The sequence below is a fragment of the Papio anubis genome, chromosome 20, assembly GCF_008728515.1.
Source record: "Papio anubis isolate 15944 chromosome 20, Panubis1.0, whole genome shotgun sequence".
NCBI lineage: Eukaryota > Metazoa > Chordata > Mammalia > Primates > Cercopithecidae > Papio > Papio anubis.
This window is the reverse complement of record NC_044995.1, coordinates 3,619,767-3,641,575: the sequence shown is the minus strand read 5'-3', so window position 1 is coordinate 3,641,575 and position 21,809 is coordinate 3,619,767. Positions and strand designations below refer to the sequence as shown.

The 21,809-nt window shown below is 50.8% G+C and overlaps 1 protein-coding gene across 4 annotated transcripts in view; it reads left to right on the top strand.

Annotated features, from left to right (window-relative positions):
• The first annotated feature begins 816 nt into the window (after positions 1-816).
• RELB (RELB proto-oncogene, NF-kB subunit) overlaps positions 817-21,809 on the top strand; it is a 41,666-nt gene continuing 20,673 nt past the window's right edge. For 2 of the 4 annotated variants that reach the window (XM_031659162.1, XM_031659163.1), the window contains exons 1-4: positions 817-1,063; positions 2,323-2,370; positions 10,251-10,259; positions 12,209-12,549. In XM_031659162.1, coding sequence (XP_031515022.1) covers positions 958-1,063; positions 2,323-2,370; positions 10,251-10,259; positions 12,209-12,549 — 504 coding nt within the window. In that variant the 5' untranslated portion in view covers positions 817-957. The remainder of the gene's footprint in view (positions 1,064-2,322; positions 2,371-10,250; positions 10,260-12,208; positions 12,550-21,809) is intronic. The other 2 variants (XM_031659160.1, XM_031659161.1) reach the window with 2 other exon arrangements.

Sequence of the window (21,809 nt, the reverse complement as noted above, 5' to 3'; positions counted from 1 at the left end):
GCTGGAGTGCAATGGCATGATCTCGGCTCACTGCAACCTCTGCCTCCCAGGTTCAAGCGATTCTCCTGCCTCAGCCTCCAGAGTAGCTGGCATTACAGGTGCACACCAACACGCCCAGCTAATTTTTGTATTTTTAGTAGAGACGGGATTTCACCATGTTGGTCAGGCTGGTCTCAAACTCCTGACCTTGTGATATGCCCACCTCGGTCTCCCAAAGTGCTGAGATTATAGGCATGAACCACCGCGCCCGGCCTCCAATAAACATTTATTGGGCACCTACGGTGTTCCAGGCGCTGGTCTAGGCATTGGGGTTACAACAATGCACAAAACAGAAACTCTGAAGCTGACACGCTAGCTTCAAACGTTCCTTAAGTATCTTTATCCCCAATTTACGGTTGAGGAAACTGAGGTGTAGAGAGACCTTGGAGGTTTCCGAAATATTATTATGATGGCAGGTGCAGAGACCTGGCAATCTCTTGATCCTGAAGCTCCCCTTCCAGCCTTAGAAACGGCAGGTTCAAGTCCCACTGGGAGACCAAAGCAGGGAGCGGCTCAGTTTCCCGGCTTGCTCAATTGGTAAGGCGTGATGGCCCTAAGCAGGCCTCAGTTGTCTCCTCCAGAGCAATGGGCAGCGACTCCTGCCCAACCCCTCCTGAGCGCCCAGCCTCCCTTTCCCGGCCGGCCCCGCCCCCGCGATCACGTGAGGCGTGGGGGTTTTCCCGTTCCCCAGGCGTGACGTCACGGCGGGGTGCAGACCAATGGGCGTGCAGGCCGGCGGCGCCGGGGAATTCCGCCGCCCCGCCCCCGCCCGCCGCCCGCCCGGCCCGGCCCCGCGCCCCGCGCAGCCCCGGGCGCCGCGCGTCCTGCCCGGCCTGCGGCCCCAGCCCTTGCGCCGCTCGCCCGACCCGCGATCGTCCACCAGACCGTGCCTCCCGGCCGCCCGGCCTGCCCGCGTGCATGCTGCGGTCTGGGCCAGCCTCTGGGCCGTCCGTCCCCACTGGCCGGGCCATGCCGAGTCGCCGCGTCGCCAGACCGCCGGCTGCGCCGGAGCTGGGGGCCCTGGGTAAGCGGGGCTGGGGTTCAGGAGAGGGGTCTGGGGCGGGGCTGGAGATGCGGGGATTCTGGCGGTCCCGGAGTAGTCTGGGGGTTCCTATGGGAGTCTAAGGGTTTCGCGGGGGCAGAGTGAGGGTTCCTGAGACACTGTATTAGGGCGTAGAAAGGAGGCAGAGGGTGATGGGGTACGGCCCGAGGTTCGAGCGAGGCGTCCCGCAGTAGAGTGAGAGGGGGCGGGGCCTGACCCTGAGGCAAAGAAGGGGGCGTGGCCTGACTCAGAGAAGGAGGAGCGAAAGCTGCTCTTGGGGGGCATAGGGGCGGGGCCCGGCCCAGAGAGGGAGAAGAGGGGCGGGATCCGACCGGGACTATGAGAAGAGGGCCGGGCCTGACTCAAAAAAGGAAGCAGGGCCCTGCGCGGAGTGGTGAGGGGGCGGGGCCTGGCCGTGAGGGCAGGAAGGGGGCGGGGCCTGAGTTGGCCAAAAGAAGGGGAAGGGGCGGGGCCTGACTCTGGCCGAGTGGAGGGGAAGGGCCTGTTACCCAAAAAAGCAGGGCGAGGCCTGACACAGAGAATGGGGAGGGGGTGGTGCTTGCCTCCAGACGGAGAAGGGGGGCCTTGACATTGAAAAAATAAAAAGTGGTCTGACCCTGACAGGAGGCTGTTTTTGTTTTTTTGTTTTTTGTTTTTTTCTTTTGAGATGGAGTCTCGCTCTGCCGCCCAGGCTGGAGTGCAGTGGCGCGATCTCGGCTCACTGCAACCTCTGCCTCTCGGGTTCAAGCGATCCTCCTGCTTCAACCCCCCGAGTAGCTGGAATTACAGGTGCCCGCCGCCACACCCGGCTAGTTTTTGTATTTTTAGTAGAGACGGGATTTCACCATGCTGGTCAGGCTGGCCTCGAACTTCTGACCTCAGGTGATCCGCACGCCTCAGCCTCCCAAAGTGCTGGGATTACAAGCGTGAGCCCTTGCGTCCGGCGGGATGGGGACTTTTAAAACTGAGATTGAGATGGGGTACCCTCCAGGCCCAACTTTAAGGGAGAAAAGGAGCGGGCCCTGAGTGTGATGAAGGGTAGGGCGAACCACAGAAACTAAAGGCCAGGACCTGTCCATGATTTAGCCAGTAAGCCTGGCTAGACGCAGGGGGCAATCAGGGCAAGGGGCCTGATCCAGAGAAGAAGGGCTAAGAGAGGAAGGGGCGGGGCTTGCTTGGGAGATTCTCTGGTCCCCTGGCTGCCCTCTATCACCTCCTGAGACGTTCCTCCTTCTCTGCAGGGTCCCCCGACCTCTCTTCGCTCTCGCTCACCGTTTCCAGGAGCACAGGTGAGCAGCCCTCCACAGTTCCTGCCCACTTGCTCGTGCAGGATGGGGTTGTTTGGGGCTTCACGTGGTTCACCTCAGCTTTCCCCTGACAGACTGCATCCCTCCCTGCCAGTTGAGATGGGCCCTCTAGGTTTTCTTACCTCTTGGACTGTTAAGAGCGTGACAGGTGGCCAGGCGCGGTGGCCGAGGCGGGCGGATCACGAGGTCAGGAGGTCGAGACCATCCTGGCTAACACGGTGAAACCCTGTCTCTACTAAAAAATACATTAAAAAATTAGCCGGGGCCGGGCGCGGTGGCTCAAGCCTGTAATCCCAGCACTTTGGGAGGCCGAGGCGGGTGGATCACAAGGTCAGGAGATCGAGACTATCCTGGCTAACATGGTGAAACCCCGTCTCTACTAAAAATACAAAAAACTAGCCGGGCGCGGTAGCGGGCGCCTGTAGTCCCAGCTACTTGGGAGGCTGAGGCGGGAGAATGGCGTGAACCCGGGGGGCGGAGCTTGCAGTGAGCCGAGATCGCGCCACTGCACTCCAGCCTGGGAGACACAGTGAGACTCCGTCTCAAAAAAAAAAAAAAAAAAAAAAAAAAAAAAAAATTAGCCGGGCGTCGTGGCGGGCGCCTGTAGTCCCAGCTACTCGGGAGGCTGAGGCAGGAGAATGGCGTGAACCCGGGAGGCGGAGCTTGCAGTGAGCCGAGATTGTGCCGCTGCACTCCAGCCTGGACGACAGAGCGAGACTCCGTCTCAAAAAAAAAAAAAAAAAAAAGACAAAGAGCGTGACAGGTAAAACTAACCACCTATCCATGCGCGAAGCCTTCTTTAGAGATTCGCTGTGGCTTAGCAGAAGGTAATCACTGCCATCCTGGGCTTTGGTTTACATACTGCTGTCACTGCCCCTCCCTGTGTGAATGTCTGCAAGTCAATTCCCCAGTCCAGGCCTCAGTTTTCCTCATCTGTAAGATGGACAGAATAACAGTGCTTCTCTTTCAGGGAGATTGAGAGTATTCAGTGAATTGATACAGATACACTTTCCAAGCAGTTTCTGGCACACAGTAAGGGCTCAATAAGTGTTAACTGTTCGTGGTATAATAATAATAACGATAATAATTATTATTAGTAAACAGTCTATAACAGTGGTTCATTTTTAGTGTGTGGTTTTTTTGTGTGTTTTGTTTGTTTTTGTTTTTTGAGACGGAGTCTTGCTCTGTCACCTGGGCTGGAGTGCAGTGATGTGATTTTGACTTGCTGCAATCTCCACCTCCCGGGTTTAGCAATTCCCCTGCCTCAGACTCCTGAGTAGCTGGGATTACAGGCACTCACCACCACACCTCACTAATTTTTTGTTTTTCAGTAGAGACAGGGTTTCACCATGTTGGCCAGGCTGGTCTTGAACTCCTGACCTCAGGTAATCCGCCCGCCTCAGCCTCCCAAAGTGCTGGGATTACAGGTGTAAGCCACTGCACCTGGCCAGACAGTGGTTTTTTTTTTTGTTTGTTTTGTTTTTTGAGAAGGAGTTTTGCTTTTGTTGCCCAGGCTGGAGTACAGTGGTGCAATCTTGGCTCACTGCAACCTCCATCTCCCAGGTTCAAGCGATTCTCCTGCCTCATCCTCCCAAGTAGCTGGGATTACAGGAATGAGCCACCATGGCCAGCTATTTTTTTTTTTTTTTTTTTAGTAGAGATGGGGTTCCTCTATATTGATCAGGCTAGTCTCGAACTCCTGACCTCAGGTGATCGGCCCGCCTTGGCCTCCCAAAGTGTTGGGATTACAGGCATGAGCCACTGCCCTCAGCCTCAGACAGTGGTTCTTAAACCATGTGCATCAAAATCATCCAGAGCACTGGTTAAAACATAATGTCGCCTGGTATGGTGGCTCACACCTGTAATCCCAGCACTTTGGGAGGCCAAGGTAGGCGAATCACCTGAGGTCAGGAGTTTGAGACCAGGCTGACCAATATGGAGAAACACAATTTCTACTAAAAATACAAAATTAGCTGGGCGTGGTGGCACATGCCTGTAATCCCAACTATTCAGGAGGCTGAGGCAGGAGAATTGCTTGAACCTGGGAGGCGGAAGTTGCGGTGAGCCAAGATCATGCCATTGCACTACATCCTGGGCAACAAGAGCGAAACTCCGTCTCAAACAAACAAACAAACAAAAAAACAGCCGGGTGTGGTGGCTCATTCCTGTAATCCCAGCGCTTTGGGAGGCCGAGACAGGCAGATCACAAGGTCAGGAGTTTGAGACCAGCCTGGCCAATATGTTGAAACCCCATCTCTACTAAAAATAATTTTTAAAAAATTAGCTGGGCGTGGTGGTGGGCGCCTGTAATCCCAGCTATTCGGGAGGGTGAGGCAGGAGAATTGCTTGAACCCGAGAGGTGGAGGTTGGAGTGAGCTGGGATCGCGCCACTGCATTCCAGCCTGGGTGATAGAGCAAGAGACTCCGTCTCAGAAAAAACAACAAAAAAAACCATAATGTCCGGCCCCACCTCTCAAGTTTCTGATTCAGTAGTTTTGGGATGAGAAATTATTTGCATTTGTTTTTTTTTTTTTTCCGAGACAGAGTCTCGCTCTGTTGCCCAGGCTGGAGTGCAGTGGCGCAATCTCAGCTTACTGCAAGCTCCGCCTCGCGGGTTCACGTCATTCTCCTGCATCAGCTTCCCGAGCAGCTGGGACTGCAGGCGCCCACCACCACGCCCGGCTAAGTTTTTAGTAGAGACGGGGTTTCACTGTGTTAGCCAGGATAGTCTCGATCCCCTGACCTCATGATCTGCCCACCTCGGCCTCCCAAAGTGCTAGGATTACAGGCATGAGCCACTGCGCCCGACAGATTATTTGCATTTTTAGCAAGCTCCCAAGAGATGCCGAGAACTACTAGTCTGTAAAGTTCCCCAGCCAAAATTCATTGCTGCCCAAGGAAATGCAGAATCTCAACCAAATTACGACATTTTTTCTTATATACATTTGCTGGGATTTGGAGGGCAGGGATAGTCCTATTGTTGTGAATACTCAGTGGCTCCAGTTAGCTGGGTCTGGGCCTTTCTCTGGAGATATAATCTTGGGATGGACCCCAGTTCTGGCTTGGCCATGGAAGAAGTGAGGCCGGTTCCCCAACAGGTCTGCAAGTTTAGGGAGGATGGCATCAGGGACAGACACTGCCCAAGCAGTGGTCCTGGGCAGGAACAAGGCTGACACCTTTTTTTTTGAGACAGAATCTCACTCGGTCACCCAGCCTGGAGTGCAGTGTCACAATCTCTGCTCACTGCAACCTCCGCCTCCCAGGTTCAAGCGATTTTCCTGCCTCAGCCTCCCGAGTAGCTGAGATTATAGGCACATGCCACCATGTCCAACTAATTTTTGTATTTTTAGTAGAGACGGGGTTTTGCCATGTTGGCCAGGCTGGTCTGGAACTCCTGGCCTCAAGCAATCTGCCTGCCTTGGCCTCCAAAAGTGCTGGGATTACAGGCGTGAGCCACCGCGCCTGGCCAAGGCCGAGACTTTTCTGGTCCAAGACCTAGATCTTTGGTTTCAAATGAGAGTTATTTCTGATGTCATCCAGTCAATATATATTTATTGTATGCCTGTTCTGTACCTGGCCTTGTGCTGAGCAGTGCTGAGAACAGCCCTAGCCCTGGGGTTCCCTACCTAGATGGGGAGGCAGACACATAAACAGTAAGTTAAATACGGGATTATAAAATGTGATAAGGGCTATGAAGAAAGCTTGGGGTCAATGATATTTAACAGCAGGGTGGGGATACGAGAACTAGTGAGATAGAATGGGGAGGAAAATTCTCCCCTTTTTTGGAGGCAGAGTCTCATTCTGTCACCTACACTGGAGTGTAGGCTTACTGCAACCTCTGACTCCCAGGTTCAAGCAATCCTCCTGCCTCAGCCTCTCAAACAGCTGGGATTCCAGGCATGTGCCACCACACCCAGCTGATTTTTGTACTTTCAGAGAGACAGGGTTTCACCATGTTGGCCAGGCTGGTCTCAAAATCCTGACCTCCACTGATCCAGCCACCTCGGCCTCCCAAAGTGCTGAGATTACAGGCATGAGCCACTGTACCCGGCCAGAAAATCCCCTTCATTTTGAAGGGTCAGACATATGCTGGACCCTGGGGATACAACAAGGAGAGACAGACATTATTCCCACTCTTCAATGCTCCCAGTCTATAGGAGACAGGTATGAGTCAGTATAATGTGAGGTCATGTGACATCCTCATCAGAGCCATGAAAACGATAAAACAGGCCGGGCGTGATGGCTTATGTCTGTAATCCCAGCACTTCAGGGGGCCAAGGTGGGTGGGTCACCTGAGGTCAGGAGTTCAAGACCAGCCTGATCAACATGGCAAAACCTCATCTCTACTAAAAATACAAAAATTAGCTGGGTGTGGTGGCGCAAGCCTGTAATCCCAGCTACTTGGGAGGCTGAGGCAGGAGAATCACTTGAATCCACGAGACAGAGGTTGTGGTGAGCCGAGATTGCGTCATTGCACTTCAGCCTGGGTGACAAGAGCAAAGTTCCATCTTAAAAAAAAAAAAAATTAAAAAATAAATAAATAAAATGATAAAAATAAAGGCACCTAACTTTAAGGGACTGGAATGGGGGATAAGGGGACTCTCTTGGATAAAATGGTCAGGGAAGAGCTGTCTAGGATGTGACATTTGACCAAGGACCTGAAGATGGAGGAGGAGGAAGTCATGCCATGCAAGGAACTGGGGGAAGAGCATTCAGGCAGAGACCAGCCTGTGCAAAGGCCGAGGCAGCACATACATAGTCAATTTCCTGCTCTCACATCTGCTCTCACATGGCCCATCCTGGCTGCCCCTGAATGATGGCAAGTCCATGTCAGGGGTAAGGGAGGAACTGCTATTTGAGCAGAAACTTGAATAATTTCCTGGCTAATAGAGGACTTGAGATAATATTAACCAAGCTTTCTGGAAGGTGTCGCGTGGTCAGAACCTGTACTAAGCAGTTTACCTGTGTGATTCTGAATCCTCATGTTAGTTCCTGAGGTAGGAGCTCAGATCTCATTTTGTAGAGGAAGCTCAGAGATGGTAAGTGACTTGCCCAAGGCTGCACAGCCAGTGAGTAACAGCTGAGATTCAAATCAACTCTATGTGACTCTACACTCCATGCTCTAAAATCATTCCCATGGCCGGGCATGGTGGCTCACACCTGTAATCCCAGCACTCTGGGAGGCTGAGGTGGGTGGATCCCTTGAGGCCGGGAGTTCGAAACCAGCCTGGCCAACATGGTGAACGTCCGTCTCTCCTAAAAGTACAAAAATTAGCCAGGCATGGTGGTGCGAGACTCTATTCCCAGCTACTCAGGAGGCTGAGGCAGGAGAATCTCTTGAACCTGGGAGGCAGAGGTTGCAGTGAGCCGAGATCCTCTCGCTGCACTCCAGCCTGGGCAACAGAGCAACAGTCTGTCTCAAAAAAATAAATAAATAAAGAGAAGAGAAGAGAGGAAAAGAAAAGAAAACCATGCTATCCAACTTCTCCATTTTACAGACAGATAAACTCGGACCCTAGAAAGGAGGATTCTCTAGGACTTAAGTCCATACAACAGCATCTTACAAACCCTCTCCAGTAACAGCCAGCATTTGCATAGTGCCTACTATGTGACAGTTCTAAATGCTTCCGATGTGCTCTTTAATTTTTAAAATTTTAAGGCTGGGCACAGTGGCTCATGCCTGTAATCCCAGCACTTTGGGAGGCCAAGGTGGGTGAGTCACTTGAGATCAGGAATTCGAGACCAGCCTGGCCAATATGGTGAAACCCTGTCTCTACTAAAAATACAAAAAAAAAAAAAATTAGTCGGGCATGGTGGCGTGCACCTGTAATCCCAGCTACTCAGGAGGCTGAGACACAAGAATCGCTTGAACCCGGGGGGCAGAGGTTGCAGTGAGCCAAGATTGCACCACTGTACTCCAGCCTGGATGACAGAGCAAGACTCCATCTCAAAAAATAAAAAATAGGCCGGGCGTGGTGGCTCACGCCTGTAATCCCAGCACTTTAGGAGGCCAAGGTGTGCAAATCACAAGGTCAGGCGATCGAGACCAGCCTGACCAACATGGTGAGACACGTCTCTACTAAAAATACAAAAAAATTTTTTTTAAAAATAGCTGGGTGTGGTGGTTTGCGCCTGTAATCCCAGCTACTCGGGAGGCTGAGGCAAGAGAATCACTTGAACCCGGGAGGCGGAGGTTGCAGTGAGCCGAGATCGTGCCACTGCACTCCAGCCTGGGTGACGGAGCGAGAGTCCATCTCAAAAAAATAAAAATAAAATAAAATAAAATTTTAAATAAAAGTATCTTAGCCCAACAACATAGGCATTATTATTGTGCCCATTTTACAGATGAAGAAACCAAGGCACAAAAAGGTGAAGTAATAGGCTTATGGCCACACAACTAGAAAGTTGCAGAGCCAGGATTTGAACAGAGGCAGTGAACCCAGAGCTCCAGCCACAGCCGCCCAGGACTCAGTCTCCCCCTACAGCCCGGGAGCCAAAGTCTAACTGTCTTTGGGTCCCCAGGTTCATCCAGCACAGATGCCTAAGAAGGATTTTCCCAGTTCAAGTGACTTGAGGTTGGCCCTGCCAGTGACCTAGAGTGTGTCCCTTCCTCTCTGCCAGCCTTAGTATCCCCATCTGCCAAGTGGGGGGGACCTTGGCACTCTACTGGCTTCACAGATCTCATGAGATAAGGGGTGCAGGAAAACTGCCTTTTAAGGGGCAAAGGTCTGGCTGCCAGGAGCCACTCCCTGAGAACAGAGGACAGATCTAGCAGCTGAGCAGGTTCACGTCTATAAATCCTCAGCCAGAGACCAGCGCAGGCAGCCCTGGGTGGGACACCTGGCTGCAGCTGCCTTCCTTTGCTGTGTGATTCTAAGGTTCACTGGTGGCCTCTGGGCTTCCCCTTGTCCTGTCTGTGGAATGATGGGAGGTTGGTTTCGATTCCTCCACGATTCTGTCAAGGGCTGAGCTTTCCTGGGGAGGTGAAAAGGGGCTTCCCTGAGGACCCAGCATTACTGTACCTCCTCCCTCAGGAAGCAGGGGTGAATCTGGGATTTTGGGTGGGCACTGTGGGAGGACAGGGCTGAGGTACAGAGCAAGAGGCTGCCTGGGTTCAGATCAGCCTCTTTGCATCTTTTTCATTGTTGTTTGTTTTTGAGACAGTCTCACTCTGTCGTCCAGGCTGGAGTGCAGTGACGCGATCTCAGCTCACTGCAAACTCTGCCTCCTGAGTTCAATCGATTCTCCTGCCTCGGCCTCCCAAGTAGCTGGGATTACAGGCGCCCACCACGACGCCCAGCTAATTTTTGTATTTTTAGTAGAGACCAGGTTTCACCATGTTGGCCAGGCTGGTCTCAAACTCCTGATCTCAAGTGATCTGCCCACCTCAGCCTCCCAAAGTGCTGGGATTACAGGTGTGAGCCACTGGGCCCGGCCACCTCTTTGTATCTTTAAACACCAGCCAGTGACCTCCAGGACCCTGGGGTGCACTTCAGGGAGGAAGCATACCCCAATTTGTTTGGAAATTTGGGCATCCACTTTTTCCTGGTGACAAGGCCCTTTTCTAGTGGGTTCCCAAAAAGACTTCAAAATCCCTGGTCTAAATGTTTTTTGGGAGGTATTTGACTTAGTTTGAGGATGCTGGGACCCCAACATTAGAGGTTGAAAGGATGGTAGCCCAGAGGGGAAGATGAGGTTTGGGGTTTAGTGCCCCAGCAAGTCAGAGCCCAGGGTTTCCCAGGACGGAGGAAGATGGAAGGGTCACAGGAGGGACAGGGTTGGGGAATCTGTCTTAAAAGCTGAAAAGTTGTGACCACTTTCTGGACCTTACCTTTCTCTTTCTCTTTCTCTTCCTTCCACAGATGAATTGGGTGAGTATCACAGGGCAGGTTTGCGGGGAGGCTGAGGGACCCAGGTGCCTGCAGAAGAGGGTCTTGGCCTTCCTTGTTCAATGGGGGTGGGGGAGAGGTGTCACTGTGGGACTTCCAGGACTGTGGAGGGATTTGAACGAAGTCATGCTCCTAAGGTACTTAGCAGTGCTTGACACTTGGAAAACACTCAGCAGGCCAGGGGCCATGGCTCATGCCTGTAATCCTGGCACTTTGGGAGGCAGAGGCAGGAAGACTGCTTGAGGCCAGAAGTTCAGGACTAGCCTGGGTAACACAGTGAGACCCCATCTCTACACGAAATTTTTAAAAATTAGCCAGGCATGATGGTGCACACCTGTAGTCCCAGCTGCTGGGGAGACTGAAGTAGGAGGATCACCTGAGCCTAGGAGGTCACCTCAGAGGCCGAGGCTGCAGTGAGCTATGATTGCACCACTGTACTGCAGCCTGGGCAGCAGAGCAAGACCTCGTCTCAAAAAGAAAACCAATTAAAATAATGCTATTAATCCCCTCGAGAGTACAGACAGACACTGTTCTAGGCCCTGGGGATTCAGCCATGAACAAAACTAAGTCCCTGCCCTCACAGAGCTGATAACCCAGTCGGGGAGACAGAGCAAAATGAATAGATGAGCAAGATCATGTTAGCCTGGGCTGAGAGCTGTGAAGAAAATAAACAGGACGAGGGAGAGCTGGCCTGGGGAAGACACATTAGGTCAGGCCTTTCTGAAGAGATAACATACGAGCTGAGACCAGGAGAAGCAGCCAGCATGGGTTGAATGGGGGACCGTGAGGAACAGGCAGTTGGAGGAGCAAATTCTTTCTTATTTATTTAAGTTATTTTTTCAGACAGTCTTGCTCTGTCGCCCAGGCTGGAGTGCAGTGGTGCTATCTCAGCTCACTGCAACCTCCGCTTCCTAGGTTCAAGCAATTCTCCTGCCTCCTGTCTTCCGAGTAGCTGGGATTACAGGCATGTGCCACCACGCCCAGCTAATTTTTGTATTTATTGATCTATTTATTTAGAGATGGAATTTCACTCTTGTTGCCCAGGCTGGAGTGCAATGGCACGATCTTGGCTCACTGCAACTTCCACCTCCCGGGTTCAAGTGATTCTCCTGCCTCTGCCTCCCGAGTAGCTGGGACTACAGGCACACATCACCATGCCCAATTTGTGTGTGTATATATATATTTTTGTTTGTTTTGTTTTGTTTTGTTTTTTGAGACAGAGTTTTGCTGTGTCGCCCAGGCTGGAGTGCAGTGGCATGATCTTGGCTCACTGCAAGCTCCACCTCCCAGATTCACGCCATTCTCCTGCCTCAGCCTCCTGAGTAGCTGGGACTACAGGCGTGTGCTACCACGCCTGGCTAATTTTTTTGTATTTTTAGTAGAGACAGGGTTTCACTGCGTTAGCCAGGATGGTCTGAATCTCCTGACCTCGTGATCCACCAGCCTTGGCTTCCCAAAGTGCTGGGATTACAGGCGTGAGCCCCTGCGCCCGGCCTATTATTTATTTATTTAGAGACGGAGTCTCGCTCTGTCGCCTAGGCTGGAGTGCAGTGGCGCGATCTTGGCTCACTGCAATGTCCACCTCCTGGGTTCAAGCTGTTCTCCTGCCTCAGCCTCCCGAGTAGCTGGGATTACAGACGTGGGAGACCATGTGGGCTAATTTTTGTAGAGACGGGGTTTCACTACTTTGGCCAGGCTGGTCTCGAACTCCTGACCTCTATTGATTCACCCACCTCGGCCTCCCAAGGTGCTGGGATTACAGGCGTGAGCCACCGCACCTGGCCTCCCTGACTGTGTGTGTGTGTGTGTGTGTGTGTGTGTGTGTGAGATAAATGGGATGGAAAATGTCTTGGGGGTAATCAAGGGTTTTTTGTCTTTTTTTTTAATTTTTAAAGAATCGGAGTCACCACCCGTTTTTTCTTCTCCCGCAGAGATAATCGATGAGTACATCAAGGAGAACGGCTTCGGCCTGGACGGGGGGCAGCCGGGCCCCGGCGAGGGGCTGCCGCGCCTGGTGTCTCGCGGGGCGGCCTCGCTGAGCACGGTCACCCTTGGCCCCGTGGCGCCCCCAGCCACGCCGCCGCCCTGGGGCTGCCCCCTGGGCAGGCTGGTGCCGCCCGCGCAGGGCCCAGGCCCGCAGCCGCACCTGGTCATCACCGAGCAACCCAAGCAGCGCGGAATGCGCTTCCGCTACGAGTGCGAGGGCCGCTCGGCCGGCAGCATCCTTGGGGAGAGCAGCACCGAGGCCAGCAAGACGCTGCCCGCCATAGAGGTGGGCCCGGCGAGCAGCCCCGGGCGGGTGGGACTGGGTCTTCCCCTGCACCCTGGAGCCATCCGCATGCATTTATACGTTTATTTGATGGTGGCTAATATTACTGTTATTGGTGGACCAGATATTAATTATACTATCACCTGGCCTGGAATCCAAAACATTCAGAAAAAAGGAGGGGTCGGACATTTGGCTGGGCACGGTGGCTCACCCCTGTAATCCCAGTACTTTGGGAGGCCGAGGCGGGCGGATCCCCTGATGTCAGGAGTTCGAGACCAGCCTGGCCAACATGGTGAAACCCCATTTGTACTAAAAGTACACAAATTAGCCGGGTGTGGTGGCACAATCCCAGCTATTTAGGAGGCCGAGGTGGGAGGATCACCTGAGCCCAGGGAGGTGCAGGCCGCCGTGAGCTAAGATTGCACCACTGCACAGCAGTCTGAGTAACAAGGAGACCTTGTCTCCAAAAAAAAAAAAGAAAAAGAAAAAGAAAAAATGAAGGTAGTGCACGGTGCGGTGGCTCAGGCTTGTAATTCTAGCACTTTGGGAGGTTGAGGCAAACGGATCACTTGAGATCAGGAGTTCTAGATAAGTCTGGGTAAGATGGCAAAACCCCATTTCTAGAAAAAATATAAAAATTAGCCAGGCATGGTGGCACATGGCTGTAGTCCTAGCTACATGGTAGGGCTGAGGTAGGAGGATCGCTTGAGCCTAGGATGTCAAGGCTACAGAGAGCCAAGATTACACCACTGCATTTCAGCCTGGGCAACAGAGCAAGACCCTGCCTCAATTAAAAAACAAATATATATATATATACACACACACACTGGAAGTAAAAAACGCAAAGGTGATTACTTTTGGCAGGGTATTAACATGTTAATAAGGTACAGGTAAGTTTTTTTGTTTTTTTTTTTTTGAGATGGAGTCTTGTTCTGTTGCCCAGGCTGGAGTGCAGTGGTGTGATCTCGGCTCACTGCAACCTCCATCTTTTGGGTGCAAGCGATTCTCCTGCCTCAGCCTCCCCAGTAGCTGGGATTACAGGTCCACCACCGCACCTGGCTAATTTTTGTATTTCTTAGTAGAGATGTGGTTTTGCCGTGTTGGTCAGGCCGGTCTTGAACTGCTGACCTCAAGTGATCCACATGCCTTGGCCTTCCAGAGTGCTGGGATTACAGGTGTGAGCCACCATGCCTGGCCTCTTTGGTGTCTGTTAATCTGGATCTGTTCTTCAATCTGTCTTTGTGTTTCATGACATGAACATTTGTGGAGAACAGGATGGATGTTTTGTAGAATGTCCCACATTCTGAGGCCAGGTGTTGTGGCTCATGTCTGTAATCCTAGCACTTTGGGAGGCCGAGGCAGGCGGATCACCTGAGGTCGGGAGTTCGAGACCACTCTGGCCAACATGGAGAAATCTCGTCTCTACTGAAAATACGAAATACAGGGCATGGTGGCACACGCCTGTAATCCCAGCTACTGATGCAGGAGAATCACTTGAATCTGGGAGGCAGAGGTTGTGATGAGCCAAGATCCTGCCATTGCTCTTCAGCCTGAGCGACAAGAGTGAAACTCCTTCTAAAAAAGAAAAATAACGCCTGTAATCCCAGCACTTTGGGAGGCTGAGGCGGGCAGATCACGAGGTCAGGAGATCGAGACCATCCTGGCTAACACGGTGAAACCCCGCCTCTACTAAAAATACAAAAAATTAGCCGGGTGTGGTGGTGGGCGCCTATAGTCCCAGCTACTCCGGAGACTGAGGCAGGAGAATGGCGTGAACCCGGGAGGCAGAGCTTGCAGTGAGCTGAGATCTGGCCACTGCACTCCAGCCTGGGCAACAGAGCGAGACTCTATCTCAAAAACAAAAAAAAAACAAACAAAAAAGAATGTCCCACATTCTGGGTTTGTTGCCTGTTTCCAGATTAGGTCAGGTTATGCATTTTTGGCAGAAACACTCTAGCAGTGATGCTGTGGCCTTCTCAGTGTCTCACATCAAGGGACGTGGGATGTTGTTAGTCCCAATATTGGTGATGCTGAGTTGGATCCTGCAGCTAATGTGGTGATGATCAGGTCTCTCCATGATAAAGATACAACTTTCCCTTTGTAATGAATTAGTAAGTTATCTATGAGATGATATTCTGAGACTGTATTATCCCATGTTTAACTGTATTCCCCAACTTTTAATTTCTTTTTTTTTTTTTTTTTTTTGAGACGGAGTCTTGCTCTGTAGCCCGGGCTGGAGTGCAGTGGCCGGATCTCAGCTCACTGCAAGCTCCGCCTCCCGGGTTTACGCCATTCTCCTGCCTCAGCCTCCGGAGTAGCTGGGACTACAGGCGCCCGCCACCTCGCCCGGCTAGTTTTTTGTATTTTTAGTAGAGACGGGGTTTCACCATGTTAGCCAGGATGGTCTCGATCTCCTGACCTCGTGATCCGCCCGTCTCGGCCTCCCAAAGTGCTGGGATTACAGGCTTGAGCCACCGCGCCCGGCCCCAACCAACTTTTAATTTCTAAGGCGTTTTTTTGGAGACAGGGTCTCTGTCTGTCACACAGTCTGGAGTAAAGTGGCACAAGCACAGCTCACTGCTGCGTCCACCTCCTAGGCAAGAGATCCTCCCACCTCAGCCTCCTGAGTAGCTGGGACTACAGGTGCGTGCCACTGTGCCTGGCTAATTTTTGTATTTTTTTGAAGAGTCGGCATCTCGCCATATTGTCCAGTCTAGTCTTGAGCTTCTGGCCTCAAGCAGTTCTCCCACTTTGGCCTCCCAAAGTGCTAGAATTACATGTGTGAACCACCACACCGGCCTAATTTCTAAGTCTTCCCAGGCAGTTATTCTGGCTGGCTCAGAGTTTTGTTTTTTTTGTTTGTTTGTTTTTTATGAAATCTTGCTCTGTCACCCAGGCTGGAGTGCAATGGCGCAATCTCAGCTCACTGCAACCTCTGCCTCCTGAGTTCAAGCGATTCTCTCTTCTCAGCCTCCCAAGTAGCTGGGATTACAGGCACATGCCATGAGGCCTGGCTAATTTTTTGTACTTTTAGTAGAGACGGGGTTTCACCATGTTGGCCAGGCTGGTCTTGAACTTCTGACCCCAAGAGATCTGTCTGCCTCGGCCTCCCAAAGTGCTGGGATTATAGGTGTGAGCCACCGTGCTCGGCCCCCAGAGTTGGTTTTTATTTCCAAGATTTAGAATGGTAAATGCCTAACCATAGGGAATGACCTGTCTCCAAATCTGGATTCAGGATTTTTTTTTTTTTTTTTTGAGACAGAGTCTTGCTGTGTTGCCCAGGCTGGAGTGCAGTGGTGCGATCTCAGCTCACTGCAACTTCCACCTCCTGGGTTCAAGCGATTCTCCTGTCTTAGACTCCCGAGTAGCTGGGATTACAGGCGTGCACCACCATGCCCAGCTAATTTTTTTATTTTTAGTAGAGACAGGGTTTCACCATGTTGGCCAGGCTAATGTCAAACTCCTGCCCTCAGGTGATCCACCTGCCTCGGCCTCCCAAAGTGCTGGGATTACAGGTGTGAGCCACCACGGGTGGCCTGGATTCAGGATTTTTATCCCCATCTTCAGAGTAGAAAACTGAGGTTAAAAGAGGGGCAGTTACCTGCACAGGGCACACAGCAAGTTTACTCTAGTAATTAGCGCTGTTTAGTAATTACCGCCATTTGCTGAGTGCTTCCGTGTACCAGGTACTTTGCATACTATGGATACCTATTTTACACATAAAGAAGTAAGACCTGAGAGGTTTATCTTGTAGATGGCCAGTGGTAGAGCCTGGATTTGGTGCCAGGTCTGACTTATTCTAAAGCCTAATGGGCCAGGCATGGTGGCTCATGCCTGTGATCCCAGCACCTTGGGAGGCTAAGGCAGGAGGATCACTTCAGGCAAGGAGTTCAAGACAAGCCCAGGTGACATGGCAAGATGCCCGTCTCTATAAAAACAAAAAAAGTTAGCCAGGTGTGATGGCTTGTGCCTGGGGTCCCAGCACCGTGGGAGGCTGAATGGGGAGGATTGCCTGAGCCTGGGAAGTGGAGGCTGCAGTGAGCCATGATCACACCACTGCACTCCAGTCTGGGTGATAGAGCAAGATGCTGTCTCAAAAAAAAAAAAACAAAACTAAAGTCTAATGTCTTTTCCACAGTCCCAACTGACATCTCAAGGATGAAAAGCTTTCAGTCCTGGAGTCTACATGAGTCCTGAGACTGTTGACTCTAAGCTTTTCAGAATTTACTAATATTACAGCAGGGAGCTGATTAAATGAATGGTTTTAACACTATCTGGGCCGGGCGCGGTGGCTCAAGCCTGTAATCCCAGCACTTTGGGAGGCCGAGACGGGTGGATCACGAGGTCAGGAGATCGAGACCATCCTGGCTAACATGGTGAAACCCCGTCTCTACTAAAAAATAACAAAAAACTAGCCGGGCGATGTGGTGGACGCCTGTAGTCCCAGCTACTCGGGAGGCTGAGGCAGGAGAATGGCGTGAACCTGGGAGGCGGAGCTTGCAGTGAGCTGAGATCCAGCCACTGCACTCCAGCCTGGGCGACAGAGCAAGACTCCGTCTCAAAAAAAAAAAAAACAAAAAACAAAAAACAAAAAAAACCCACTATCTGACCCACTGAGATTTGTAGACAATATTACCTACCTCTCCTCACAGTCACTCCCAAAGTCCATATTTTATTTTATTATTATTATTATTATTATTATTATTATTATTTTGAGAGGGAGTCTCGCTCTGTCGCCCAGGCTAGAGTGCAGTGGTATGCAACTTCCGCCTACTGAGTTCAAGCACTTCTCCTGTCTCAGCCTCCCAGGTAGCTGAGATTACAGGTGCCTGCCACTAGGCCCAGCTAATTTTTGTATTTCTAGTAGAGATGGGGTTTCACCATGTTGGCCAAGCTGGTCTCGAACTCCTGACCTCAAGTGATCTGCCTGCCTGGGCCTCCCACAGTGCTGGGATTACAGGCATAAGCTGCCGCACTTGGCCAAAACTCCATATTTTATACCAAACTGTAGTATAAAAAAGAAAAAGAAAAGGAAATCAATACAGCCTATATAATCACATTTATTTCAATATGTAAATGCCCCACAGGATATATGAGGAAGGTGGCAGTTGTTTGTGACTATATATAGGCTCCTTGTTAATGCCGTGGCCACAAATGCAGCCTGACCCAGCTGCGCAGACTTGGTGACTTAAATGTCACACGTGCAGGGTTGCGGTTGGTGAGGGGATTTTCCAAAGTGGCGAACAACTCTTGGTCTAAACAATTAGCGTGCTGGTTGCAATCCTTGAAAATTCGGTGGGTATTACAGTTATAGGAAACTCAAGGCTGGGTGACAAAGTTAGACTTCATCTCAAAAAAAAAAAAAAATTATGGGAAAGAATATTATTTGTGTCAAACAGAGCAAGGGCCAGGTGTGATGCATGCCTGTAAGCCCAGCAGTTTGGGAGGCTAAGGTGGAAGGATTGCTTGAGTCTGGGAGGCGGAGGTTGCAATGAGCTGAGATCATGCCATTGCACTCTAGCCTGGGCGAGATCCTGTCTCAAAAAACAACCAACCAACCAACTCAACAGCAATAGAGCACGTTTCTGGGATCTGATCATTTTAAACAGGTTTCTTACTGACTTGAATCTTTGGCGGGATATTCAGAAGCCTTGCTGGATGTGGGATGGCCGTGCGGGACTGTCCCCAGTATTATAAACTGTCCAGTGTATCTGGTCCTGTCTATTTGCGGTGGGGTCCACATCACAGTGTCAACCAGCCACCCCCAAAATGCCATTTTTCCCCTAGGGGGCAGCACTCCACCACTGAGACCAATAGTTAATGGTATTTTAGAGGCTTGGGCTTTAGAAGTTCAGAGAGTCTTTGATGCCAGCAGGGCTGAGCCGGTGACTCAGAGATGCCAAGTGGGACTGGCCCTATCTAACGGGGCTGGTTTTTATTTGCTGCTGCCTGCGGCTGCTGAGCAAAAATTCTGGCTTCATTTGCTAAAACCTCATTTAAAAAAAAAAAAAATCTGGGGAGGCTGAGGTGGGCGGACCACCTGAGATCAGGAGTTTGAGGGCCCGGAGGCTGAGATCACACCATTGCACTCCAGCCTGGACAACAGAGCGAGAATCTGTCTCAAAAAAAAAAAAAAAAAAAAAAAACCTCTGGAAATCTGAAATAACGTGATGTCTTATAATTTTACTTGTGGGCTCCAAGTTTTCCTTTTTTAGTTGCAAAAAAAAGTTTTAGTTTTTTCCTGTCTAGTTTTTGTTTTATTTTATTGAGGTATAATTGATGTAAGAAAAATTGCACATACTTAATTTATACATTTTGATAAATTTATTATTCCTTTTTTTTTTTTTTTTTTGAGACAGAGTTTTGCTCTTGTTGCCCAGGCTGGAGTGCAATGGGCCAATCTCAGCTCACTGCAACCTCCGCCTCCCGGGTTCAAGCGATTCTCCTGCCTCAGCCTCCCGAGTAGCTGGGATCAGGCTTATGCCACCATGCCCTGCTAATTTTGTATTTTTAGTAGAGACAGGATTTCTCCATGTTGGTCAGGCTGGTCTCGAATTCCCGACCTCAGGTGATTGGCCCACCTCAGCCTCCCAAAGTGCTGGGATTATAGGTGTGAGCCACCACGCTCGGCTGAAAGGTGAGTGCCTTTCATCTATATTCACCAGTTGACATTTTGCCACATTTGCTATGTCTCTTTTTTTGTCTCCGCACAGGCAAATATACACACACAGATAGATACATTTTTATTTTGTTTTGAGACAGGGTCTTGCTCTGTTGCCCAGGCTGGAGTGCAGTGACGCAATCACAGCTCACTGAAGCCTGGTCCTTCAGGGTTCAAGCATTCCCACCTTAGCCTCCTGAGTACCTGGGACTACAGGTGCATTCCACCACACCTGGCTAATTTTTGTATTTTTTATAGAGATGGGGTCTGACCATGTCGCCCAGGCTGGTCTTGAACTCCTGTGCTGAAGCAACCTACCTTCCTTGGCCTCCGAAAAGTGCTGGGATTACAGGTGTGAGCCACCATGCCTGGCCCACACATTGTTTTTTTGATGAATCATTTACAAATGAATGGTAGCTATCATGCTACTTCACCCCTAAATCGTTCAGTATGCATCTCCTAATAATAAGCTCCTCTGTAGCTACAATCTCATTAATCACCCCTAGGAAAATTAGTAATCCCGTCAAATCATGTAATAAATATACAGTCCATATTTCAATTTCCCAATTGTTCCCAAAATGTGTTTTATTGTTATTTCTTCCTCCTCAATCCAGGATCTAACCAAGGATCATGTTGCATTTGGTTGTCCTATCTCATTAGTCTCTTTCCTTCTCCCTTTATTTATGTATTTATGTATTTACTTATTTTTTGAGAAAGAGTCTTGCTTTGTCACCCAGGCTGGAGTGCAATGGCACGATCTGGGCCCACCGCAACCTCCGTCTCCAGGGTTCAAGCGATTCTCCTGCCTCAGCCTCCCGAGTAGCTGAGACTACAGGCATGCACCACCACTCCCAGCTAATTTTATATTTTTAGTAGAGACAGTGTTTCTCCATGTCGGTCAAGCTGGTCTCAAACTCCCGACCTCAGGTGATCCACCCACCTCAGCCTCCCAAAGTGCCGGGATTACAGGCGTGAGCCACTGCGTCCAGCCCTTCTCTCCTTTTTTAAAAAATTAAGCTACAGTTGATCATATATAGTCAAGATTAAAGCTCTGAATTTTTACATTTAATGTATACATATGTAGTTTACACAGTGTAATTACCTACCACCCAGGCACCCACGTCACAATACATAATTTATTATTTCTCTCTCTCTCTCTCTTTTTTCTTTCTTTTTTGAGACAGGGTCTTTGTCACCCAGGCTGGAATGCAGGGGCACGATCTGGGCTCATTGCAACCTCCACGTCTCAGGTTCAAGCGATCCTCCCGCCTCAGCTTCCAGAGTAGCTGGGGTTATAGACGCCTGTCACCACGTCTGGCTAATTTTTGTATTTTTTTTTTCTTTTGAGGCGGAGTCTCGCTCTGTCGCCCAGGCTGGAGTGCAGTGGCCGGATCTCAGCTCACTGCAAACTCCGTCTCCCGGGTTCACGCCATTCTCCTGCCTCAGCCTCCCGAGTAGCTGGGACTACAGGCACCCGCCGCCACCCCCGGCTAATTTTTTGTATTTTTAGTAGAGACAGGGTTTCACCGTGTTCGTCAGGATGGTCTCAATCTCCTGACCTCGTGATCCGCCCGCCTTGGCCTCCCAAAGTGCTGGGATTACAGGCGTGAGCCACCGCGCCCGGCCAAGTTGTGTATTTTTTATAGAGACGGGTTTCACTATGTTGCCCAGGCTGTTCTTGAACTCCTGGGCTCAAGCAGTCCTCCCACCTCAACCTCCTAAAGTACTGGGATTACAAGTGTGAGCCACTGCGCCTGGTCCATCATTTGTTGTCTTTTAACCCCAAATGTGGCACCTATCTTTTTTTTGGGGGGGGGAGATGGAGTCTTGCTCTGTCACCCAGGCTGGAGTGCAGGGGCGCCATCTCGGCTCACTGCAAGCTCCGCCTCCTAGGTTCACACCATTCTCCTGCCTCAGCCTCCTGAGTAGCTGGGACTACAGGCGCCGGCCACCACACCCAGCTAATTTTTTGTATTTTTAGTAGAGACAGGGTTTCACCGTGTTAGCCAGGATGGTCTCGATCTTCTGACCTCGTGATCTGCCCGTCTTGGCCTCCCAAAGTGCTAGGATGACAGGCATGAGCCACTGTGCCCGGCCATGCCACCCATCTTTATAGTCTTCTATGACACTGAAATTTTCACATGGTGGCTCATGCCTGTCATCCCAGCGCTTTGGGAGGCCAAGGCAGGCAGATCACTTGAGTTCAGGAGTTTGAGACCAGCTTGGACAATGTAGCAAAATCCCGTCTCTACTGAAAACACAAAAATATATAGCCGGGCATGGTAGTGTGCGCCTGTAGTCCCAGCCACTCAGCAGGCTGAGGCAGAAGAATCCCTTGAGCCCAGAGGCGGAGGTTGCAGCGAGCTGAGATCTCCTGCCACTGTATTGTAGCTTGGGTGACAGAGCGAGACCCTGTCTGGAAGAAAAAAAAAGAAAAGCCTGGGTGGCCTAAAAAGGCAACCTGTAGGGCAGATATTATATGAGGCCCCCCAGTTCATCAGTTGGAAGCTTCTGGTTTAGGATATCAAAGTGGCTTTTTTTTTTTTGTACAAACTCTGTCACCCAGGCTGGAGTGCACTGTCAAGATCTCGGCTCACTGCAT